Source organism: Xiphophorus maculatus, chromosome 5 (genome assembly GCF_002775205.1).
Source record: "Xiphophorus maculatus strain JP 163 A chromosome 5, X_maculatus-5.0-male, whole genome shotgun sequence".
Lineage (NCBI taxonomy): Eukaryota > Metazoa > Chordata > Actinopteri > Cyprinodontiformes > Poeciliidae > Xiphophorus > Xiphophorus maculatus.
Genome location: NC_036447.1, coordinates 32453023 through 32479832, shown reverse-complemented (window position 1 = coordinate 32479832; position 26810 = coordinate 32453023). Strand labels below are relative to the sequence as shown.

The following is a 26810-nucleotide window of genomic DNA, read 5'->3' as shown; positions in this document are numbered from 1 at the left end:
TGCACATTTTGACCGTCATCCGTACTTATCCAGCGGGTTTGTACCGGGCTGCGTAGTTTCCTGATGGGGACTTTGCCGCCAGTACTTGCCTTTTTGCCGCCGTTGCTCCGTTGCAAACACGAACTCCTGGCTAATGGCTTCTGCTGCCGCACCTCTTTTCTCGCCAAATATTCTCTTCAAAGCGGACTTCATAGAAGCAAATGTTACATCTGAGCATGCCGTTAAAGCCAACTGTCTGTCTGTTATATCCAAACACGCGGTGTCCAAAAGCTTAAAAGCCAAAACTGCGTCAGGTAGCTCCATGTTGTATTCTTTCATGCGCGAGTAACGCTGCTCAAAATCAATAATATAGTCCGCCATCGACATGTTAACTTCTTTTATGACTCGGTCAAAATCCGAGTACGCCTCACAGATCCTGTCCTTTTCCTCTTTTAGGAACAAGTCATCTAGTTTAGCGAACAATGTGGTCATTCCAGTGTCTTTATTTAGATCATCTACCGGAATTTCCATCGCCGTGTCCCGCGCTCTTCCAGACAGTCCCAGGGCAACAGCAAGCGCTTGCTTTTTCTTCTCCAAATCTGTAACTCTCGTCCAAATGTTGACTTCATTCTTCCAACTTTCGTAAGGCTTTCGTTCTTCAAACGTTGGCAGAACTCTGTAGTTACTAACCATCCTCTGCTACCAATTTTAGTCAGTAAAAATAACTTGTTTCTTTGCACCCCTTTATTCCGCCAAGTACAACACACGAACAGACGACAAGAGCAGAAGAAGAGTACAAACGCAAAAACATATACTGCTCGCATAACAGTGCCCCTAGCAAATGAACATGTATTACAAACAAAAACAAAAGAGTAACACTTTTATTTTGAAAATCCTAAACCAGATTTTACCGGTTACGTCTTGCAAGTCAAAATTGAGTCAACTTGCAGCAGAATGAGTAACAAAACATCGGAGTACTGCGATGTTGTCATAGTGACAACATCGCATTGACCACAGATTGACGCATCTGTGGACAACATGGACATTGATTGAGGGACGATCTGGACAACCCAAAGATTGTCTCCTTCCGAATCCCCCGAACAACAGCATCAGACTCGATACTTACGACGTGCACCCCCCACCCCAGTCAGCAGCAAAATTGCGAAGGGCTGACCGGTCCGCGCCACTAAAAAGGTTGGGGACCGCTGCTTTTGACTGAATATGTGTTGCATTGTGCCTGCAAGTATTTTTGCATGTTTTTGTCTAAATTAGACTATTTTATGATTCCATTTTGTCAGATCACATAGTAGCTTTTATACCTAAAGTGAAAAATTAACACTCAATCCATGTGATGAGTATTGGTGATCGGCCCTCATGGTGATCGGCATCAAAATCGGCAAAAAACAACATGATCAGAGCACTAGTTATTGGTGTTCGGTAAGGGTGTGATGAGACGTGAAACTCATTACAAGACAATATTGAGTTTACAAGAATGAGACTAGTACTACTTTAAAGAAAGCAACATGGCTCAATTTTATGCAGAATACAGAATAAAAGGAAATGTACAGTCCTTTAGAAAACATGACAGAAGTGACTTGGTGCAGTTTGAAAAGTTCCAACTGGTGAGTTGTCCAACTATGGTCCCAAGCACATTTAGAGGCTGGTACATTTAAAGGGGATCTAACATGTACAATCCACTTGTTTAGCCATTAGGTTGTGTGTACTTTCAGTGTCTAGCGGTGCAAAAAATGTAAACTTATTTTCTTCCGGTGCTGCACAGATATATTTATATTCTTTTTCGGTTATATTTTTTAGCATATTCATTTTTCTCTATTCCCTGTAACACTTTTCTTGTCATTATCCGTGTTCGGGGATAAGCAGCTTGGTCGTTTCTGGACTATTGAAAATGGCATTTTACACTAGGTGCTTGCAGGGGTTGCCCAAGATAACAGTTAATGATGTACATCGATCCAAAACCCCTACAAGAAAGCTGGAGAAAGGTATTAAGATGTACATTCACAGATAAGAAGGTAAACTTTACTTTCTATAAACTTTGTGGCTAACATTAACTTTATCTTATGCTAGTAGACAATATTTTCTGACATTTCCATTATAAAAATGTGCCATCTAAACATTTTCATTCATTCTAATGAACAATGTTTTTTTGTTTGTTTGTTGTTTTTTTTTTTACCATATTTTGTGTTTATTTTCAAGTATATTATGTATGTTTATTGTCGTAAGTGTCAAACAGAGACCAAGTATGGCTCGGGCTTTTTGCTTCTGAAGCATGAGGAAGCACAACAAGCCCCATAGCTTAAAAGTAGAGCAGCACTGGTAATTATCAGTTCTAGTTCAACTGACTGTTCAGATTCAAAATTGTTGCTTTTAGAAAAATATGATTGTGTTCCTTAAGGTCTCCGTGTTTTTTTGTTTTATTACTTTTGCAAGCTTCTTGTGAAGAGCTCAAATAGGATGGTGTTTACAGCAGCGTCTACAGGCGGATCAGTTGCTCCACTGTCTGGCTCTGGTCTGATCACTCGTTCCCATACACTTATAAACTTTCTCTTTCAGGCTGAATACAGAAGTGATTCCATGGAAATAACACAACTCCTTTACCATCTGTCTACCCCCGGTAGTTTTAGGCTAAATAAGCTGATCCAGAGTGAAGTGAAGGCTGCAAACTTTGCAGTGCGGCATTAGCTTTAACTTGTTGTGACAAATATTTACAAGCCACCGTCTTCATAATTCAGGATCATTTGGAAATCCATGAAAACTTAAAAGCCCATTATGTTTGGAAGACAACAATGTTCATGGTATTGCTTTATTTGCTTCTGAAATACGACTGTCTTTTCTAGCTGTCATCAAAATCATGTAAATCAAAGCGGAAGCAAGGAAGGATATGATGTCAGCGCCGTACATGCACGTACGTGCATTTAGGGCTGGGCGATGTATCGTGATATTTTCTATTTACGATAGTTAAAATGGCTATATCGCAACTATCGAGTACAAATTGTTGTTCAAATAATAAGCTTTCACCATCAAATTCACTTCCGGTATGGTTTATCCGACACCCTATGAATGCATCACTAGTTCTTCCCCCATCCCAACCTGAAAAGTTTCTGCCAATCACGGTGCGCAGAGAAAACAAACAACATGGTGATAGCGAAAGTTTGAGGCGAGCCGTGAATGAGACGGTAACTGAAGAGGAATCAGATGAACTAGTCTAGTTCCGAAGAGAAACAGCGCTGGACCAATAATTTGGCAGTGGTTTGGATTTTCTAAGGAGGATGTCGAACAAAATGAGGTAATTTGCTAAACATGTTATAAAACTATTGCCACAAAAGGTTGTATCACAAATGTATTTCCCCCCTAATGAGACTATTCTTTTACATGCTGTTCATAGCCGCGCTGCTGCGGCAGAACTAGTCCGTTAAAGTGAAACCTGGAGACGTAGGTATGATTCATTTAGTGCAATGAAATGGGAAAAAGTAATTTTGAGTTTCATAGAACTCAAAACTACTCATTTTTTTTTTCTCTCGCTCTCCTTACACTAAACGTAGACTCGTTGCCATAGCAACTATCCTTCTGTATGTATCAGGATTCAGCACCAAAAACACTCAAACATTGCCCCCACATAGAGCAGAACATTCAGTTTGTTACAGTTTTGGGTTTTTAGGCTTGATGTGTATTTTGCAATTATTAATAAATGATCACTGTTGTACATTAGCCACCGCTGCTATTAGCCAAGCTAACAGAGTGGTGGTTGATTAGCTAATTTAAACACCTGATCTATCAGTTCGGTTCTGTCAAAGTTGCAAGTAGACAAGTCCAGATGTTTGGTTCTAGAGTGTAATTACCCACAAGATCCCTTATATCCTTCTGAAAGTTTGCCATCTTCATTTTCCTGCTTTGGGTCAGACTGATGGGGTGTGAAATGTCTCTCACATTTAAAAAGACAGCAGCAAAATAAGTTGCTCTAAAACAAGCCTCCGATCAAGGGTCTGTGTAATAATGAGTAATTCAGACCAAAGCATTGCTGTTCTACTTCATGTAGACCATATGTTAATGATTTATATATGAAAAGGAAGAATTTTAAAAGCATGACATATGCACTTTAATGGAAGCAGCAGATTTTTTTCCCCCTCCAAGACAGCACAGAAAAACAGCCAATTTGAGAACAGGGCGGCAGATGAAACTTGCACAAGCAATTGTTAAGATGTGTTTAAACTTGTAGAATTAAAGCTTAACTAAGAGAAAACTAAAGACTGTTTTTATTTCAAATTAGACCAATGTTGTCAAACTCCATTCCCCAACAGGTACAACACACCTGAATAAAATGAGTGAGTTAGCTCCTCATGCACTAGGTTTCTACGGAGTCCTGCTTATAACCTATGTAATACAGAACACACAGCAGCACCGGTGTAGAAAACACCAATGCCATACTCCGTTTAATACAAATTGTGTTAATTGATAGAGCTGGTCACTCTATTCATTGTTATAATTGAATATTTTTATTGGTTTTCAACAAAGTAGATTAACAACCCAAACATTCACATCCACACATCCGTTAACAAAAAAAAAAAAAGGGAAGGTTGACTTAGTTAGTTTCATGCTGGGTTGACTGATTGGCTGGACGTCCCTCAATGTGACACAAGAATGGTCGCCATACTTTGTAAAATTTGTCCACAGAGCCCTGCCCAGCATATCTCTGCTGTTCAACTTTGAGATTTGAAAGCAAGTCCTTAATCCATTGTTTATAGGAGGGGGGTGCCTCTTTTTTCCATGATAGAAGTATGAGTCGACGAGCAACCAATGTGGAAAAGGCTACAGCTGAAGCTTGTCGGGTGGACACACAACATGTCCGAGGAACAACCCCAAATATTGCAGAAAGAGGATTCGGCGGAATATTAATATTCCAAGATTTCGACAGGGTCTTAAAGATAGTTCTCCAGAAGGTCTGCAGTTTTTGGCATTCCCAAAACATATGACCAAGAGTGCCTTTCTCGCTTTTACATCTTGGGCACGCTTCATTCAATCCTGGAAACAACTTTGCGAGTTTACTATTTGACAAATGAAGTCTATGAACCACCTTAAATTGTATTAAACCATGTCTGATACATATTGATGAATCATGAATAAGCCTTGTTGCCTGCTGCCACTCCACCTCAGTTATTCTCAATCTCAACTCCAGCTGCCACTGTTCTTTAATTTTGTCTAATGAGGGTGCAGCCGCTGTATGAATTAATGCGTATACCTTCGATGTGGCCCCTCTCTTCTTGGGGTCCACCTCCAGGCACCCATCAATCCAATTGGAGTCTGGAGTTTGGAGCGTCTGTGAGAAGTGTTTTTTAACAAAACTTCGCAACTGCAGATACCTAAAAAAGTTCGAAGAAGATAGGCTAAATGAATTCTGCAGCTGTTGAAAGGACATAAAATGCCCATCTTTGAACAGGTCTCCCACAGTGCTTATCCCTTTATTTGCCCAGGCATGGAAAGCAGAGTCAATTAGAGAAGGTGGGAACAAGGCATTCATTGATATAGGCGCTGCTAGGAGACCTTGTTTTCGTTTGAAATGGATCCTAAGCTGTTCCCAGATCTTAATTACCCCTAAGGTAACTGGGTTAATTGTAATTAGTCGTTTATCAAGTGGCAGTGGCGAGCAAACAACTGAGGCCAACGAACCAGATTTACAAGAGTTTTGTTCCATCAGTGACCAAATGGGCACCGCCTCATTTTCTGCTGGCTTAAACCAGAAACAAAGTTTAGAGACATTAGCAGCCCAATAAAAGTGCATATAATTCGGCATGGCCAGTCCTCCCTCCTCCCGTCGCCTCTCCAAAAACTATTTTCTGATACGAGGAATCTTTTTATTCCAAATGTACATTGAGGTTATCTTATCTAGCTTTTTAAAAAATGATTTAGGAATAAATATTGGAATTGCCTGAAAAAGGAATAACACTTTAGGCATTATAACCATTTTAACTGAATTTATCCTTCCTGCCAGAGACAGAGGGAGAGATGACCAGTGTTCCATATCCCGTTTAAACTGATTGAAGGCAGTAATAAAGTTATGTTTGAATAGATCTTTATAATTTCTGGTTATATTCACTCCTAAATACGTGAATTTGTCAGAACTCACTGTAAACGGAAGAGAGTTTTGGGGCATCTTGCTCGCTCTATCACCGACAGGAAAAACAAGGCATTTTGTTCTATTAATCAAGTATCCCAATATCTTCCCAAATTCCTCAATGCACTTTATAACGTTAGGCATGGATTTGCATGGGTCAGCCAGAAAGAGAAGGAGGTCATCGGCATACAATGAAACAGTGTGGATTTGTCCTGCTCTACTAATTCCCATCACCCCTGGATCATTCCTGAGTGCAACAGCTAGAGGTTCTATGGCTACGTTAAATAGCAGGGGGGATAAGGGGCATCCCTGTCTCGTCCCGCGAGAAAGAGGAAAATAGTCTGACACCATATTATTTGTCCGAACTGCAGCCAGTGGAGATCTATAAACAAGTTCTATCCACGAACGAAAACACGGCCCAAACCCAAAATGTTCAAGAGCCTTCACCAAGTAGTTATGCTCAATTCTATCAAAAGCTTTGTGAGCATCTAATGACATGATGACCTCTGGCACAATATCTCCGCCTGGTAAATACATTATATTGAACAAACGGCGTAGATTACTATAAAGTTGTCTGCCCTTCATGAACCCAGTTTGGTCCTGGTGAATAATCTTATCTAGCACTTTCTCCAATCTGTCCGCCAGAGTCCTAGTGAGTATTTTGTAGTCACAACAGAGTAGGCTTATAGGACGGTAAGATTCGCATATGAGTGGATCTTTATCTTTTTTGAGCAGTACGGATATATTAGCCTGTGTCATTGTAGGTGGGAGAGCCTTCTTTCTAAATGCTTCTGTATAGACGTTACATAGGTGGGGCAAAAGCTTGGCAGAGAAGCATCTGTAAAACTCGATCGGGAAGCCATCAGGGCCTGGAGATTTTCCCGTTCTCATTTTCTGAATTGCCTGGTCAATTTCTACCAGTTGTATGTCCCCTTCAATAGTAGCCCTGTCTGACTCTTGCAACGTAGGCAACCTCAAATGCTTGAAAAAGTTATGAATCATGTTTGGATCTGGACTGACCGAAGAATATAATTCTTTATAAAATGACACAAACTGCATATTAATCTTCTTTTGGTCCGTAGTTATCTCCCCTCCCTCCTCTTTGAGAGCTGAAATGGATCTTGCTGCAGACTTTTGTTTTAGCTGATGACTTAACATCCTACCTGCTCTTTCACCGTGCTCAAAGTGTTGTTGATTCAGGTTTAGTTGCATCTCTATTGCTTTTTCATTCATAAGGAGATCAAATTCTGCTTGATGGAGCGCTCTCTCTTCCCAGCAGATGTCTGACACTGCGGATGCCTGACACTGGTCGATAATTTTAAGCCTGTCACTAATTTCAGACATGCGTTGGAGCTTATTTTTTTTGTCGTTTGCGCTGTAAGAGATAATTTGCCCTCTAATGTATGCCTTAAATGTTTCCCACAGTGTTCCATAGCTAATGTCCGGAGAGCTGTTAATCTCAAAAAATATATCTATGTGAGTGTTAATGTAATCCACAAATTTTTGTTCTGTCAAATAGTCTGGCATTAAACCTCCAGATTTTTCGAGGTGTTATGTGGCCAGTAAAATGCATTTTCATTATAACAGGACTGTGGTCTGAAATGACTATGGCTTCATAATCAACTGAAGCCACCATATGCATGAGTTTCTGGTCCAATAAGAAGTAGTCGATTCTTGAATAGGACTTGTGTGGGGGGGAGAAAAATGAGAACTTTTTCAAGGTTGGATTTTTGACTCTCCAAGGATCAGCAACGCCGTACGTCCGCATGAATAAGTTGATGCAATGAGCTGCTTTGTTGCTCAATTGGCCAGTCCTCTGTATCAGATTTGATCGATCAATAGAAGAGTCCAGAACACAATTAAAATCCCCGCCTATGATTATATTGTGCGAGTCCAAGCATGGGAGGAGCGAAAACAAGTTTTTGAAGAATTGCATATCATCCCAATTTGGAGCATAAATATTAGCAAGAACAACAGGAATATTGAATAGATTACCTTGTACAATAATGAAGCGACCATCCCTATCTCTGATGACGGAAGTTTCCTCAAAAGAGACATCCCTGTGTATAAGGATAGCTACCCCCCGGCCTCTAGCATTAAAGTTAGAATGATATATCTGGGTGAAACCTCCTCTCTTAAGCCTGTTATGTTCTTTGTTTAACAGATGCGTTTCTTGCAAATATGCTATTTTGGTCTTCAACTTATCAAGGTGTATAAATACTTTGTTTCTTTTAATTATATTATTGAGACCCCTCACATTCCAGCTAACCCATGCCACTCCTGGTTCAAACCTATTGCAAACACTCATAACTCTTTGAATTGATAGAGTTGTAAAGCCATCTTGTTTGTTTGTCAAATCTCAGCTCAGTGTCCCACGCAACAAAAGCAGTCAACCATATAAAACAGAGTAAATACACAGAATATAATAAAGGATGTGTGGAATTAAACAAACCAAAGAACACAGTCACAAACCTCAAACTCCATAACTCTTGGAACACAAAAACTGACGTATTCATGACCCCTCTCCCGCAGATCCAAAATAAAACATTAAATCTCAAGAACAGGAAGGGGGGGAAGGGAGCTCCGTGTGAGCTTCCCACCGGGTCCCGGTATTTACAGTTTCTACACCCGTAAGTGTATCCGCTTACCATGACAGCCTGGACCCGACTGGACCCCCATTGATTGAAAGAAAGAACAAAACCCCTCAACTGTGCAGCGGTCATGCTCGTCCGACCCGGGCGGTACTCATTTCCCCGAAGAGAGCTTTGTGGATATGAACTCTTTTGCTTTTAAAGGGTCTTTGAAGCGATGCTCTTCACCCTCCAGGGTGGTGATCCTGAGCGTAGCCGGAAAAAGAAGGCCATACCGGACACGCTCAAGACCCCGCAGGAGAGACCTGACCTCGTTAAAAGCTGCACGTTGTTTACTGACAGCCATAGTATAATCAGGGAGAACCAAGATCTTGTCGCCGTCCTTGGTGGTAAGTTGTTTACTCCCTGTTGCTTTCCTCAAAATAGCCTCCCTCTCGTTGAAGTAGTGGCATTTGATCACGATGGCTCGCGGAGGCGCGTCTCCGCTGACTGGTTTACCGCGCAGAGTGCGGTGTGCCCGGTCCAGGAGTGGAGTCGAAGCAAGCTGTAATGTCTCCTTCAGAAGTTCAGCCACAAAGCCAGACATAAGCTTCCCCTCTTCACGCCCCTCTTTTACACCCACGATACGCAGATTGCATCGACGGGACCTGGCCTCCAGGTCCTCGCAGCGAATTTTCAGGGTTGCTAGCTCTTGTTTCATGGCCGATATGTCTACCTCCATAGCATGGATCGAATCCGAGTGGGTCGCAGTAGCAGTCTCAAGTTCCGCAACGCGGCCCATGGTGTCATCAATTTTGGATTCTATCTTTCCCAGTGCACATTGTAATTCTTGAAGTTTATCTGTGTGAACCTTAGCCGTAGTTGTTAGCGTGGCCATCAGTTCACCGCGCAGTCCACCAATAGCAGTTAGCACTTCGTCATGGCCGCTAGCATTGGCTTCTTGGGGTTCGATTTGGGGATTACGATGTTTGGGAATTTTGCTGGTGTATGCCTACCTTTTTGCTCCCTTAAGAAGTAATGTTCTTAGTCTGATGCAAGACCAGCGCTGAAATTGAGTTAATTTGTGCCAAAATTGAGGGTCCAGTCGGAGCTCAGATCAACGTGTCCTCACATGGCTCTGCTCAAACCGGAAATCCCACTCTATTCATTGTTAAATATGACACCCAACAATATCAACAATTTCACAAACTTCAATGGTTTGAGTGACAGAACATATTCAGTTGCTTAAATTGATATGAATATGGTCATTATTGCAGTATACTGAGGGAGTATTTAGAAACTTTATGAATACATACACAGAACATATAAACTGCATCATCTGCATTTTTTTAAACAAAGCATACATCCTTTTGTTAATCTACTAAAATGTACCACACAAATGTTTTTTAAACAATGTTTTTTCCTTCTTGCAATTTTCAGCACTTTCTCTTGATTTAGAGTCCTACAGAAAATGCTGTCCTCAGCACTCATGTAGCACCAAACGTCAGGTGATGGCCTCATGACAGGTTATCTGTAAACACTAAACTGCCACTATGTGTATTCTCTGTGCTCCATAATTACATAATCATCACGAATGTCTACAGCAAAAATGACAAGAAAAACGCTGCAAGAATCAGAGACAAAAAAAAATCTTTTATGAGAAACGGACAAAACAAACTGGATGTGCAGAAAACTAAAACGGCAAAGAAGACTTTAAACCAACTTACAATACACTGTTATCTTACATTAAATAAACTATTCAGTGAACAATTAAATAATCAACTGCAGAGAGTGGTCCTTCCCTGTGATTTCTTTAGATGTCAGAGCCTGTTATAAACGATAACTCGATTAATCGTACGATAAATTAAAGCTATCGACGTCATTTTAATTATCGGCACTATCGTCTCTTCCGACCTTTTTCTCTTTCAGCTAATGAGACTGAATGAAAAAGGGCTCAACTCCGGTGCTCTCCACTGACTCCTCCTTGCACGAGGAGGAGCCGATTGTCGGCTCATTTTCAAAACCTGACAGATCACGCATTACCCGACAGAAATCCTTGGTATAACGGTTCGATCGGGTTCGTTCCTGCCGTGTGGTGTCCAACAATGGGCACAAAATAATGGCTACAAGTCCAGTTAACTAATTTTAAAACCAGGCATTAATCAATGCTTTACTACAATCTACCTGCAATGCATGTGGCTAGTGTCAGAGTAAAGTCCTGACTGAATGAAAATCATTAGAACCTATTTACGTCACTTAACGAAGAACAGCTGAAAAGTTACCGGGTTTATCAACTGTGGTAGCAATTTCGCTCCAACTCCTCCCCTTGTCATTTCTATATTCTTTGCATGTTGAATAAACATTAATGTTGTTTCCACATATCATCTCCAATGTCCGCTGGACTTCGGGTTGCGCCATGTCAGCTGTTTGAGATTCCCTGACGTAATTTCCCCTCAGAAAACACGGAGGAGAATCCGCGCTTTCTGATTGGCTACCTGTCACATTCAACAGGCTGCGTTAAGATCCCAGTGGGGAAAAACCCCTGATTTGGATCAGAGCGGCCATGACGATCTACCGTAACAAACCACACAATCTTAGAAAGACCAACGTTCTAAGATTGTTGTAAGGGGAAAAATAGGAGCAAAAAATCGTGTAGTGTGAATTATTGCATCAGGTAGTCGATGTGCCCATCTTCTCTATTTAAATCTAATTATTACTGAAGGGCAACATAATATACAGACTTCATAATCTGCACTCTTTTGGTTGAATGCAGTATTTATTTCCACTTTGGCTTTATGTTGTTTAGGTTTTTTTTTCCAAGTGAGTTTTTTGCTAATGGAGACTGAAAATCCATTTTATTTTTGTTTTTGGTTGTTTTGTTTATTTTGTTTATCAGTTCCAGTGTTTAGTGTTTTTTGAAAATAAAGTGTATCTATCTTTGGCAGGAAATCGCATGCATTATTACATCATTTCCATTAAATCAGTGTAAAAAGATCTTCAAACAATATTATCGTTTATCGCAATAATTTTTGAGACAATTAATCGCTCAGCAAAATTTGCTATCGTGACAGGCCTATTTGTCCACTATGTCAGTCAGAGTGAATGTGCCCTGTCGAGGGGAGATCTGAAAAACTTTTTCCTTAAAGCTCAGGCAACCATACCAGTTTCTGTTTGTTATTAAAAACTCAACAGACACGAAACAGAAGCGCTACTAAAGACATATAAATTAAATCTCCCGTTTGCCCAGCAGAGATGTCGAGTGAAGCGGATTTAACTCATGATCGGGCCAAGGTTGTATGAAGCCTTGAGCAGAATTTGATGTAGGGGTCCCCTCTTGCTGGAAAGAACATCAGCACAACTAACAGCATTTCAACATGGATTTAGTCAATTCTAGAACAGGAGGCCTAGTTTAACTGGCCAACCTTAAAAGCAATCAGTGATAATTGTAGTTTACTGAGATGTATTTGTGAACAAACAGAGCTCAAACTCACAGCATCAGATTGTTGCTGTGGTAACAACAGTTTAATTAAGATTGTTCTTTGAACTTTTACAAAGTAACTTGCCAGCTCTTTAAAATTTTAAATTTAAATGTTAAACGATTTAGCAGATTTTCTTTTGATTTATGTATTTTGAAACCATTAAATAAAATTTAGCAGCATTGATATTCTCAATAAACAAATGTTACATTTATATATCTTTGGTCTGTGATCAAATATTAGCATTTAAGGGGACCGGAAAGCCTGGGGAGCCTAAAGAGGCTGCTGACTTAATTTGAATAAAATAGAAGTGCAAATAATTTACTTTTTTTTTTTTTGATTTGTTGTTTTTAAGACTTCATAGTTGTGGGTTTAAAGAGCATTTCACTGGCAATGTCTTCGCATAACATAATTACCCAGGATAATTTTAACATTTTCTGTTGACTTAACATCTTTTTTTTTTTTTACTTTTTATTTTCAAAAACTGTTTTATATCAACATACACACATGTCCACCCCTGTCACAACTCACAATTTACATCTTATTTACGCAGACTATTCCAGACATTTAACCCACACCAAGCAAACTGGTCGTACAATTCCAGCTCTGCCAAAAGTCAACTGAACATCTTTTAATGCAAAAACACGGTGGACCGCCCCGTTGCCCTGATCACCGGGCTTAGCAAGTTTTCTGGTGGAAACCCTGCAATTACTTACATCACTCTTAGGTTAATTTATTTTATAGACTTTACTCAGAAGCAGAAGTCGTGGAGCCTCCTGAATAACCATCATGCCAAAACCACCGGAGAATTAAATGCTGCAGAACCAACGCACATTTATATTGAATAAATAATGTACAAGAGTCTAACATGCTGTCACAAACCCTGCATCTTCTCGATGTAGACTATCACTTTCAGTTACAATCCCAGTTAACGGTCACAATTACTGCAACAGTAAATGTGCAACAGTTGTGAGCAACGTGAGACACGCTACTAGCAGAGGCCATTGTTCAGCGTTAGCTTGTGCTAGCTGGCAATTGATGTTCATGCCAAACAACAAGACATCATTATGTTCCTTTAAATTTCCCCCTTCGGGACTCAATAAAGTATTATTATCTTATCTCATCGCCATCATCTGCAGATTTATGTTGAAGAGTAGAAGAATTTCCCAGTCTTTGGATTCCTAACTAAACTGATCTGTATAAATTACAGTTGTGTTGGGCAACAACACAGGGACATTGCAAGCAAAAATAAAATTATGCCATGCAGCTCTGTTCTATGCGACTCGGAGAAAATGCATGAACGCATGCTCTGTTTTGCAGCCGACAGCAAAACATTTTTCTTTCCCAGCAGTCACTGCAGCAGCAACTTAACATCTTCTTGTAATGAAATGGGTGGAGCTCCACTGAGTTGCCATGTGAGGGGCGGGGCACGGCTTGGGGTTTCTAGATAACAGAATTGTGATGTAACAGTTTACAGGTTTTTTTGCAAAAGGTTGTTTTGCAGACACCAGCAAAACATTTGTTAATTGCCAAAAAACAACAGGAGTTTTTTTTTTTTTTATCTCACGGACTGATGCTAGCACCAGGAGATACCCAAATGACAGGACAAAAACATGCAAAAAGAGAATTTGCATGTTAAAAATGCCCTAAATCCTCAGCAAAATGTTACTGCTTTCACAGCCACACTCACTCATTCATCGGCATTTGAAAGCTGGAGTATGGTGATTATGGGGTACGATTTACACACTTATAGTTCCTCCTCATACAAACATACTCAAGAAGGAAAGTGTAAATACCTGAAGCGGCACAAATGGGTCCGTCTCCTCTGGCTGCCAGACCTCAACCACGCTCGTGGACATCTGACTCAGAGCTTTGTGGGAATGAGATGAAATCAAATTAACATCTGATCATTAAGCTATGTGAAAAACAGATACAGAATCAGATATAAGCAGCAGATTTAGGTTAGGAGCTACAACTTATATTATGCTGCAGGCTAAACTCTCGAAATTCTTAATTTTTTTAGATTTATAAAACAATAAGCAAAAATTAATCAAAATAAAAGAAATTGTAGTTTTACATCCCCCCACCTTGCTATCAGAATGTAAATTTAACATTGTATTTGTTAAATTTAACAAATACAATGTTAAATTTGTATTTGTGTTTATATCTATATAGAGACACATATATACATACAACACACTGCTATGGTCCAAACTGGAAATTCAGTCCAGTTCATAGTACTAGGAGCATCTCTGATGTGCATGTTTCACCTGTCATAGGGTTCCTCCACTGAAAACCCTATGACCCTATGAGTGAAGTAGTACAATTTGCATTTTTGTGTGCAATCTAAATTTACTAATATACTTTATGATAATAAAGGATAAGAAAAATCCAAAAATGTACTCCAGTGTTCAAGAATGTGGATATTAGAGAGCCCTTAACAATTGAGCCGAATTGGAAGTAAACCTAGGTCTTCTCTTATTTAATCAATTTTGAAAACATTCTAATAAGACACAACTGTTTTCAAGACAGGAATAATTTACTAAAATATCCAGAGACTCAAATGAGAAACCCCCCCCAAAAACATAAACACTGAGTCTGAGAAAAGAGTGGCAAATTGAAAAGGACAATAAGTAGGAAACCTTGTTATTGACTTCTAAAAAGTAGAATCAGAGCCTGATCTGTCAGTTTGACTCTTTTCCAGAATAGCTCCCAGTTTTTGGTCCTAAAGATCTCTTTTACCTTTAGAACCTGGTTTAAAATGTACATTAATAAAATGTACAAATAGGATACCTCATGTTGTCCTGAAATCTCTCTGCACGTTGGAGGAAGACATACTGATCAAATATTGTCACTCACTCACTGTTGTCGCTACAATCCATCCATAGATCATTTGCACAGACTGCTATAAAATAACTTGGCGTAATGACTTTACCTTTCCCATAATTTAAATTCGATGCAGTCAGCTGGTGTTTTTAGGTGAACACTTTTTTAATAATTGGCACAGTGTGCTCTACTGGTCTGCTAAATAGGCTAGAACTTATTAGTTTGTGGTAGGACTTGTTTCTGATTGAGATTAAATAAAAACGAATTGTAAATATGTCCATTTGTATTGCATATTTCTATTTTAAACTAGCGCTATATAAACAAACTGAATTATTAATAAGAAGATATCTGAACTTGTAGTGAATGACAAGCAATCACATGAGCCAGGAAACGAGTTCTGCTCGGGAAGTTGACAAAGACTGTTTGCTAGCTGCTTGTTTAGCAGCAGGTTAGCTCAGAGGCTAACGAACTTAGAAAAAAAACACAACACTTTATTGCTAATGAAAAAACAAAACATTAAGAGGTGCAGAATTGCTCTAAAAACCCCATCCAGATTTTATAGTACGAACAGATTACATTGGTAGTAGAATAGTTAATCGTCTCTACCATTTTCGAGCCTAACGCAGTCAGGTAGCTAACTTCATTTTTTTTCTCCTAGAAACGGTTGTTATTGATTCAGCCCGAAAACGCTTAAAACAAAGGTGAGAACAAACCTTGCAGCTGAGCCTCTCCGTGTTGAACGTATGGTAGAAGTATCTGAAGTATTCCTAATAATATATTAATCCACGATTTCCTGTGACAGTGGCTGTCTTGTTGGAAGTCCTGTAGCCCCGCCATGCCGCCTCTGAGCTAGCAGCCTGCGTGTGTTTCGCTGCGTTGCTCTTTCTGTGTCAGAGCTGCAGCAGCAGCTTCCTCGTAGCCCGCTGAAAACACGGTGTGTAATGGGTGTAGCTCCCATCACTGCTGTTCATGCACGTCTGTAGCAGAATAAAACAAACAAGTGTGACTAAAAGGTATCAAGCAACGTTATAAAGTACTCTGAAGCGATGGAATGTTAATAACATGGTTATTTCTTTTTTCATAGTTTAATCCCCTGTCATTACGTTCACCACCCAACCTTCGGTTCAGTTCAATTTGCACAGCACTAAGTCTATATAAAAGTTATTTCATGATACTGCAGCCAGACATAATCTCATGGAAGAAAACTGTCCAGAAAAAATGTAAAAAGCAGACGGCAATGACTCTTCAGCTTTTCATCCTGAGCAAGCAAAGGGTGATAGTGGAGAGAAATATTTTCTCAACAGAGGAGAAAAGGAGGACACCTCCAACAGAACCATGGGTGTCCATTTTCCTCCATCCACTTGGGGTTAAGAGGACAGAAACACCATAACTACTGTAATTCACACTTCTATTTTGCACATATGAATTAACATTAGTTTTGTGAATTAAGGTAAATGATAGTAGAAATAACCAAGTTTCAATTATTACATATCTGATAAAGTTTTCACCTTATTCCCGTTATTTCTGTCTGGAGATTTCCAAGGTGACAAAACTGATACTTTCCTGTCCTTTCAAAGACTGGTGCACTTTAGACTCACTGGAGACAGCATGAATTATGAACTTCTTTAAAAATAATACTTCAGTTTGGTAGATATACTGTATTGCAGAAATGCTTTATACCAATGACACATTCTTACATCCCCAAAATCTTTCCAAGGGAATTTTAATTATTTCTTTCACTAAATATTAAACAAAAGCGTGCAATCACACAATATTCATGATTTAATTTGTTTCCATGTGTGGTTAGTAAGGAAAACCTCACTGGGTAAGACTCAATATATGTAAAACTAATAGTTTTGATATAAGCATTTTAGATGATCGCTGAACTCAACAGCACTTCATTTGCATCATATGCAAAGTTCCATTCAAAAACTAGAATCACTGTTTGTTTTCAGCTTTATGAGCTCATGAGCTAAAAGTCTAATAAATGAATTAGGGATCTGAGACAACAAGTTGGAAATGTTTATATTAGATTTTCACAATAAAGGTACTGTGGGATGTGTATTGTTAGTATTGTTGACATTTGGAAAATAACACTTTCTTACTGAGCATTAATTTAATAATCACTACAAGAAAACTTTTGCTTTTGTCTATGAGCAAATACTTAGATGTCTCAAGGGAACTGAGGCTGAGGGAACTGCATTTTATAGTTCTCCAGAAGTCAGTGAGTAGAACTCCACCATCTGTAATCAAAGTGTTACCAGGCATCGTCAGGTGAATGAATCATAGTTGGGACAGGTTGCACAAGTACATGCATGACGCCACTTTTCACACATGTGGGTGTGTCAGCGCTCTAAAAACTGGAGCGCATTTTTCAGCTGCTTCAGTACTGCCGCAAACAGCAGTACAGAAAACAAACCTGACTTTGAGCCTCACCAGATTTTAGAGACAGTGCATCTGCTACTGCAAAAACAAAGTACACAGAACCTGTTTAGGCTCAAGGAGGGGCTGGAGCCTATCCCAGCTGTCATCAGGTGGGTTACACCCGGTTTGCACTGCCTGCCCATCACAGGATCAACACAGTCACTCCCATAAGTCAATTCAAGGAAAACAGTAATAATATGGAGGTTTTTCTAACAAAGAGGGAACCCAAGAAGACAGTGGGAAGAATTTTAAAAAAGGCAGACTTTGCTCAAAAACCAGTCTGCTGTAACAAATGTAGTACGGTGCTGCCCACACATAAAACATTCCAAATTTAAATCAGCCAACCAAGTTGCACCAACTAGGTCAGATGAGTAAACACAGAACAACCAAATACCCGTTTTGTATTTGTTTAAACAGAAAGCAAAGAGAGGAAACAGGGCAACAGTCATTTTAGATGCCTTAAGACAAGAGAGTTCCCTTTTTTCTACCTACAGAAAAGAATTGTGCAGCTCTGGTAGAAGAAATGCTTTAATGACAGATTTTGCATAGACATAAAATGGAAAATCTGGTGTAAAAAAAACAAAGTATCCAAAATTTAAACAGTGATAACCTCAGCTGGTACAAAGACTATGCAACTCATGCTCACTTTTTTTGTAATGAAATAACTTTATTGCACCTGAAGTAGTAAATATTTACAAAACTATTACTTAAACTTTTCTTCAACATTTTACTCTGGTATTTGTCCAACTGCATTAAATCAAGGCTGCTCAAAGGTGACTAAAATGGAAAATCTAAGAGGAACAGTACACTAGTACTTGATCCCAATTCATCTGTAGAAGACATGTAAATGCTCCAATTGAAGATCCAGATGCAATGAGTGTTGATTCTTTTCCATCATCAGTTTTCATTCAAACAGGTGCTTACATACACCTGTTTACAGTCTGCTTACTTATTTAATCACAAGATGCCCCCCAACCCTGCCACTACTCAATTACTAATGCTTGACTGTCTTTTCCAGTTGCACCTATGCACCGTCTCTACTGATGAATCCATCTGGGTTAGCGAAATCACAAACGTCTCTCTTCAAGACGTTTGTGATTTCGCCAACTGAATCCTGCTGCATCATCTTTGCTCCAGGGAACACAGCAAAACCTTGGAATTAAGTCACCAGGAAAACTGGGTTCAAACAAAATCTCTAATAAACATTTTTCCCTCTGTGGAGGATATCCCAATCAGTCCATGTAGTCAAAGTCCTCAGGGATGCCAAAGGCCTTGTTGATGCGGCTGTCATCAAAAGAAAACTTCTTTTTTGTCCAAGACTTGATAGCAAAAACATTGTCTGAAAGAAGAAATAATCCAATATTGATAAAACCGACAAAAAATATATAAAAGTAGTATACCCGAGCAGTGCTACCCCATTTTAAAGCAAAGTCACTTAGGAAACAGGAGAAAGATGTTTAATTCCTAGAAACTCCTGTAAAGTCCATAGACACAAAACCATTTGTGTCATCATTGAGGTTTTGGCTGGAGAGAATGGAGAACTACTCTTAGATATTAACTTACCTGCAGCATCTAGAAAAGATTTGGTTAATTATGGCAACAAATATATTGAAAATGAGGTACTCTGTTTCTGTTTTCCACTGTTGCTTAGCAATGTCAGAGAGGCAACAAAGGAGATATTTGCTGATGCAAAACAAAATACCTCTACAAAGTTTGCAAGTGCAAAAAGTCTGTTTTGCAGAAATTCCACCAATTAATACTAAATCCCACTAACACTTTTACCTTCTACTTCAGTCCTCTAGACAAAACAGAAGTGATGAAATGAGTCACATGCTTATGTGGGCGGGTCTACAAATTCGGTTAAAGTTACAAACTGCAAAGAATTAAGATTTCATCAGCTAACTGCACCTAACGGCAGGACAGATGTTACGTACAGCAGGAAAATAAAATATGTTCTGTACATTTCAACAGATAAGATGTACAAGTTTGTTTTGTGAGCTGATTTATTTGAATGTCAGTTAACTAAGGCTCAAAGACTTTTTTTCATAATCATAATTTTTTTCATAATCTAAACCACAAGGAAAGTAATGTTTCACATTCACTCAGTGAAGTGGTTTGAACCAAGTTTACTTCAGCAAATTTGGAGATTTGTGTATCTTAATGTCACCAGTTATTACAGATAACATCTAGTTGTACAAAAAAAAACATATCAAGAACTTACCTGTCCACCTGGAGACAGCTTCTTTTGCTACAACATTTGACTTTCCTGAAAGACACATTTTGTCATCAGCATTTGCATTGCATTGTTTAAAGTTTATGTCGTAACAAATGGCTATGATTTTTGAAGAAGCAAGGTAAGCCTATGAAAGAACAAGTAGGGCATTTAAGGAGAAGCATGCAGCGGTGGTTTTCTCAACTCAATGTCTTAAAACAAACATCAACAACAGTGGTAGGTATGCCACAACAAAAAAAGTCATTGTCTCACCATATGCATCATATGGCTTTGATTATCAATTACACCTTGACGACTTCTTTTCGTGTTTACAAGTTAACTCATTGTCTCCAGAGACATGGCATCCACCTATTTTTCTTTAACACTGTAGTGGAGAGGTTTTCTATAGGATTTAGGTCTGGAGAGAGTTTAGGCCATTTCGTTCAAGGAGTCTTAGACTCTAGTTACCATTCCCTGATGATGCCACCTTGATAAGATGCAGGATTGTTGTCCATGTAAATGAAATTAGGCCTGAATTGTTCATTCTGAGGCAATACGACTGGTTTAATGACATTATTCAGGTTGTATGTGCTTGTCAGTGTACCATTCACAAAGGGAATGGCAGTTCTGTATTGATTAGGCACACCTGGACACTTTGCACCACCTCCAACACAAGACTCATGAGTCTTGACTCCTCATTGTTCTCAGGAGAAGATCCTGAGAACTCAGTTCTTTTTGGTTGATGTAACATCAATACAGAGAAGATCCTGAGAACAATCAGGATGATTTCTCTTGTCCATCTACCTGTCCTCCTTCTTGTCCATCTACTGTTGAATAAAGGCCATTACAGTGTTAAAGAAAAAGAGGTGGATGCCATGTCTGAGCAGACAATAAGTCAGCTTGTGAACACCACAAGAAGTAGACAAGGTGTAGGTCTCGTCTTGTCTAACATGCTGAGGACTGCTTACATACCCGTTCAGACTGAACCAAGAAACTTATAGGTCGATTTGTGGATCAAATACCTTTTGTGAATTTAGTTGTTGTTTTTTTCTAACCCTACTCTTACCTGACAATAGTTTATTGGCAACTATGGGTGTGGGAGCCAACAATAAGTTCTGATGAATCTTAAACTTTGTCATTCTGCTCTTATGCACACACCCACTAATTTTACATGCTTTTACAAATTCTAAAAGCACCACTCCTTCCCACAAAGACAAAAATATCATCTGTTATAATGGTTTGTAGGTATATATGGGTGTAGCAACATGAATCTGTAAAGAATTTAAGGTTGCATGCAAAGGAACAACTAACAATTATCTTAGTTATTGATTAATGGCAAGTTCTCCAGATTCCTTAAGCCTTTTTATAAAAAAAAAAGTATTAACCGATTAATAAATGGTAGAAAAAGGTGCGTGATAGATTTTTTTCAAGGAATTTGAACCAGGTGAAACTAGTTCAAATTTGAACCAAGTTCCTCAAGTTGAGGAACTTGGTTCCTCAACTTGATACCCTAAGTTGGTACCCTAAGTTCCCCCTAAGTTCCTCAACTTGAGGAACTTAGGGTAGAACATATTTGCAAAGGTTTTTTTGTTTAACTTAAATGTTTTACAGCTTACATTACTGCTGGGACTGTTTTGTTCTATCCAAAATTGGTATTTTTTGAGTCTTCAGTTAATGATTAATTTATTATTAAACTAGTTGATATTTCAATAATCGATTCATTATGAATAATCTGATTAATTGCTTCAGTCATAGCAGTCATGTTTGATTTTCTACTTACCTCCGTGTCTTGGGAATTATGGGAGAAAAGTGACACACATAGGCGATTTTATTTTATTTTTTTTAATTATGAACTACTTTGAGATATGTGGAACTGAGTGTCATGCCTTCAGTTAGCTTTTTCTGAAAGTCTTCTCTGCAAGCTTAATCACACCCTCTCTGCAGGAGACATAACAATATTTAGTCTGCTAAGCGCCCAGCTGCATCCTCCTGTTTTCTGAAGATGGTTATCTGTCCCAAAGCTTTGTGTGTGCGTGTGTGTGTGCATGTTTGTGTGTTAAGGGAGAAGGAGAGGGAAAACAGATCCCATAAGACATGTGAAAACAGATGAGCGAACACAAACCACATATCTCAAACTGTTTATGTTGAATATAGTACAGTTTACAATAGGAATTCTGCAACACTGTAGGGCTTGGCAATCAACTTTATCGAGTACATTAATTTTTTATTCAAGTTATCTACTTAATTTTCCACCAATGCAATTCTTGGGTTTCCATAGTTCAGAGTGGAAACCCGCAAGATGGTGGGCCATCTTGTTTGACAACCATGTTTTAGAGCTTCTCATTATTTGGACTTTGAAATCAAGGCAACTCACAGAAAGAATGATTGAAATAAAAGCCAGGTTTTGAAAATATTTGCCATTTCTAATTTCTTTTTAAGAAAAGAAAGTCAGGGGTGGGGGGGATGGAAGTCAAATACAATTGAAAATCAAAATGGGTATAAAAAATATGATTTTATTTTCAAATTGTTGCAGTAACAAAGGAAAAGCTGAGACCTTTATGCTTTGGTGGGTCTTTGGGAGAGCTGTGAAAATGTTTTGTGGTCAACGCTAATGAAATAAGCGTAGTACAAAATTAAAAGGGTTATGAAGAACCAAGTTATTGTAAGTTATAATGCGGTAATCTAAATCCTTCTGGTATCTTTCATAATTACTGTAATTATTTTTACTGAGAACTTCTATAAAGATATTTCACTGAATAAAATATTTTTACTTCAATATTAAAATTAATGAAATGGTGATCAGTAGGTCAAATGTTAAAATATAAATTTTTACTCCAATCATTAAATCAATAAAAACTAAATACTTTCAACATGCATATACAGTGTATCACAAAAGTGAGAACACCATTACATTTCTGCAGATACTTAAGTATATCTTTTCATGGTAAAACACTGACAAAATGACACTTGGACATAATGAAAAGCAGTCTGTGTGCAGCTTATATAACAGTGTAAATTTGTTCTTCCCTCAAAATAACACTATATACATACAGTCCATACAGCTATTAATGTCTAAACCGCCAGCAACAAAAGTGAATACATCCCTTAGTGAAAGTTCCTTAAGTGTCAACATTTTGTGTGGCCACCATTATTTACCGAAACTGTCTTAACTCTCTTGGGCATAGAGTTTGCCACAGCTTCACAGGTTGCCATTGGAATGCTTTTCCACTCCTCCATGACGACATCACAGAGCTGGCGGCTATTCAAGACATGGCGCTCTTCCATCTTCCGCTTGAGGATGTCCCAAAGAGGTTCTATTGAGTTTAGGTCTGGAGACATGCTTTGTCAGTCCATCATCTTCACCCTCAGCCTCTTCAATAAAGCAGTGGTTGTCTTAGAGGTGTGTTTGGGGTCATTCTCATGCTGGAACACTGCCCTGCAACCCATCAGTATTTCACAGTACATATTGGAGTTTATGAAATGTAACTCTCCAACACCTGCTGAACTCATGCAGCCCCAGACCATGGCATTCCCACCACCATGCTTGATTGTAGGCATCACACACTTATCTTTATACTCCTTATCTGATTGCAGCCACACATGCTGGAGACCATCTGAACCAAACAAATTAATCTTGGTCCAATCAGACCACAGGACCTGGTACCAGTAATCCATGTCCTTTGTTGACATGTCCTCAGCAAACTGTTTGCAGACTGTCTTGTGTACAGGCTTGAGAAGAGGCTTCCTTCTGGGGTGACAGCCATGCAGACCAATCTTATGTAGTGTGCGGCGTATGGTTTGAGCACTGACAGGCTGACTTCCCACCTCTTTAATCTGTGCAGCAATGCTGACAGAACATAAGCACCTATCTTTTAAAGGCAGCATTTGGATGTGACGCTGAGCACGTGCACTGAGCTTCTTTGGACTCAAGATCTGTTCTGAGTGGACCCTGTTCTTTTAAAACACTGGATGATCTTGGCCACTGTGCTGCAGCTCAGTTCCAGGGTGTTAGCAATCCTCCTGCAGCCTTGGCCATCTTCATGTACCACAACAATTCGTCTTTTAAGATCCTCAGAGAGTTCTTTGCCATGAGGTGCCATGTTGGAACTTTCAGTGACCAGTATGAGAGCGTGTGAGAGCTGTACTACAAAATATAACACAGTTACTCCCTATACACACCTTAGAACTAGTAACACTAACTAGTCACATGACATTTTGGAGGGAAAATGAAAAGTGCTCAATTTGGACATTTAGGGGTGTAGTCTCTTAGGGGTGTACTTTGTTGCCGGTGGTTTAGACATTAATGGCTGTATATAGAGTTATTTTGAGGGAAGAATAAATTTACACTGTTATATAAGCTGCACACAGATTACTTTTCATTGTGTCAAAGTGTCATTTTGTCAGTGTTGTCCCAGGAAAAGATATAATTAAATATCTGCAGAAATGCAAGGGGCGTACTCACTTTTGTGATACACTGTATTTTAAGTGTCTGAATATCAGTGTGTGTGAATGCAGAGGAGTTGGAAATGGAGGCGTGGAAAACACAATGACACAGTGTAAACATATTGCAGGGCTGGTGCAACATTAGGAGGTGTAAGTAAACAGAGCAGATAGTTTTATTCCACCACATGTCACACAACATGTGACAGGTGCTGTCACATGTCATTAAGAAACAAAATCGCAGTTGTTTTTTTTAAAAGCTGGATTGCAAGAGTCTCTGTTGCTCTGAGGATTTCACTGGTGGAGCAGATTTATTCCTAATAGATAGGTTTATACTTGATCCATTTAAAGGGACCTCATCATGCAGGTTCAGCCCAGTGAGACGTTTTCATGCTGACCTTGCATCACGCTGGTTTTATATATATATATATTTTTCTTTATATTATTATTTTTCTGGTTACACGATTCGTGATTGTTACATTTGATATGTCAAATGTATCAAACGCATTTGATACATTTGACTAAGTATCAAATGCTTTGTCCACTTAGTCAGCCAGAGTTAAAATGTGTGGCCGCGCGGAGATCTGAAAATCTCGGCCCATAAACTCGAGCAACCAAAACAGTTTCTGTGGCCCTATGGAGCTTATTAAAAACTCAACAAGCACGAAATGGAAGAGCTACTATAGCCACATTAGCAACATTAAATTAAATCTCCCGTTTGTTGCGCAGTGCAGCGGATTTAACTCATCATGCAGGGCCGGTCCAAGGCTGTATGAGGTCTTGAGCAGAATTTGACTTAGGGGCCCCTCTTGCTGCTAAAAATATCAGCACCTCTAACAGCTTCTGTGTTAAATCTGGGAGAAGGGAGTAGTTTAATTGGTCAACCTAAAAAGCAATAAGTTATACTTGCAGTTTACTCATTTGTATTTGTGAACAAACAGAGCTCAAACTCAAAGATTAAACTCACAGCATCAGATTGTAGCCGTGGTAACAAAACAATCTAACTATGAATATTGTTATTTTAACTTTTAGAAAGTAAATTAGCCAGCTCCTTAAAATCTTACATTTAAATGTTACACAATTTAAAATATTTTAATTTATATATGCTGAAACCATTAAATCAAATTTAGAAGCATTGATCATCTCAACAAACAAATGTTATATTTATGTATCTGTGGTCTGTGTTAAAATATTAGCGTTTATAGGGCCCCTGAAGCCATGGGGGACCTTATGGAGCCGCTGTCTTAATTTGGCTTAAACAGAAGTGCAAATAATTGATATTCATTTTAATTGTATTTCTGATTTGATGTTTTTAAGACTCTACTGTATAGCTGTGGGTTTAAATACCATTTCACTGGCGATGCTGTCCTGTTACATATAACTACCCAGTAATATGTTTTACATTTCATGTCAACTTAGCTTCTTAATACAAAAATACGGTGGACCAGCAGTGGACCACCTCAGTGCTCTGACCACCAGGCTTAGCAAGTTTTCTGGGGGAAAACTTTTTGCTCATTGAGTGAACAAATGACCAAGCCTGCACCTTATTAGCCCTTGTTTCTGCAAGAAGCCCTGCTATACAAAGAGATATTCTCAATAAACAGAAGGGTGTGTATGAATGCTTTAGGGTGACATGTTGTGTGAATTTGCTGCTCACTCTACAGACTCTTAGAAGACAACTGGCAGTAAACTAATAAACATCAGATGTGTGACGTTTCAAAATAGTCTTCTTGCTTTCTCTGAATGGGAAGAAAATATCAGTCTTTTAACATGTTCAAAACAATGATTAATCATGTAATCATTTGAACAAATTGTAAGGTAATGTGGGTGACTAGACTCACTCATCGCTTTGATGACGTCTGGGTCACACTCGCGGTACTTCTCCAGCTCGGCTTGCAGATTCGTTCGCTCTTCCCTCAGAGACTGCAGCTGCTTCAGCAGGGAGCTTCTTTCTTTCTACACACACACACACACACACACACGCCCATGCCCACACACACACACCCCCACACACACCCACAGCCTGTTAGACAGATTCTCATGCACTAAACTGGATGGCTGTGTGAAGGTTCTTTGATACCACTTGATCTTACCGTTCCTTCTCGTCCCACTTTTGACTTTTCCACTGTTTTCTCTACAGAAACTTTTCGCTGCTTTGCATCAGAAGCCTGTAAAAGAAACAAAAACAAGAAAACAACATCAAGCTTCCTATAAAGTCTTGAAGAGTCTGGAAATTTAAGAAGTTTGATTCAATATTTTCAAGGTCTAAATAATTCTAGAATTTATTTTAAATCTTATGCAGTTTCATAATTTATTCTGAGTTCTTTATTAATTATGAACAATATCTACATTTTAAAAAGTAAATTGATGCAATAAGAGCTTTAAAACTGTAGCTTAAATAATAGATGCAAAGTTTTATAGTTATCCATCCATCAGCCAGACTACCCATCACTTGTCCATATTATAATCTAACCGTCTGCCTATAAATTAATGCATGCCTGTCCATTCATCATTTTAAAGCCTGTGGGTTTTACAGGTACCATATGAAAGGGGTTTGAACTCAAACATTAACTAGAAAATGTGAAAAATATTTTTAATCACCATTAGGGCTGCAGCTAACGATTATTTTAGTGATTGGATAAAAGAGAAAAAAAAGCCCATTCTGCAGATTTTTCATTAAACAACTTGAGCCTTTTTTATATGGTATCAGAAATACATGAAAATATGCAAATAAACAAGAATAACAATTTCTTGCC

The 26810-nt window shown here is 38.9% G+C and overlaps 2 protein-coding genes across 9 annotated transcripts in view; both read right to left on the bottom strand.

Moving 5' to 3' along the window:
• tmem131l (transmembrane 131 like) overlaps nt 1-15898 on the bottom strand; it is an 88392-nt gene extending 72494 nt beyond the window's left edge. The window contains exons 1-2 of one of the 3 annotated variants that reach the window (XM_023334619.1): nt 15692-15898; nt 13949-14022 (exon numbers count right to left, since the gene is read on the bottom strand). In XM_023334619.1, coding sequence (XP_023190387.1) covers nt 13949-14022; nt 15692-15815 — 198 coding nt within the window. In that variant the 5' untranslated portion in view covers nt 15816-15898. The remainder of the gene's footprint in view (nt 1-13948; nt 14023-15691) is intronic. The other 2 variants (XM_023334618.1, XM_023334617.1) reach the window with 2 other exon arrangements.
• Nucleotides 15899-17914: 2016 nt separating this feature from the next.
• Nucleotides 17915-26810, bottom strand: part of mnd1 (meiotic nuclear divisions 1) — a 35265-nt gene continuing 26369 nt past the window's right edge. For all 6 annotated transcript variants that reach the window (XM_023334187.1, XM_023334188.1, XM_023334186.1 and 3 more), the window contains 4 exons: nt 26148-26222; nt 25896-26010; nt 19624-19668; nt 17915-18741 (listed from right to left, as the gene is read on the bottom strand). In XM_023334187.1, the coding sequence (XP_023189955.1) occupies nt 18635-18741; nt 19624-19668; nt 25896-26010; nt 26148-26222 (342 nt within the window). In that variant the 3' untranslated portion in view covers nt 17915-18634. The remainder of the gene's footprint in view (nt 18742-19623; nt 19669-25895; nt 26011-26147; nt 26223-26810) is intronic.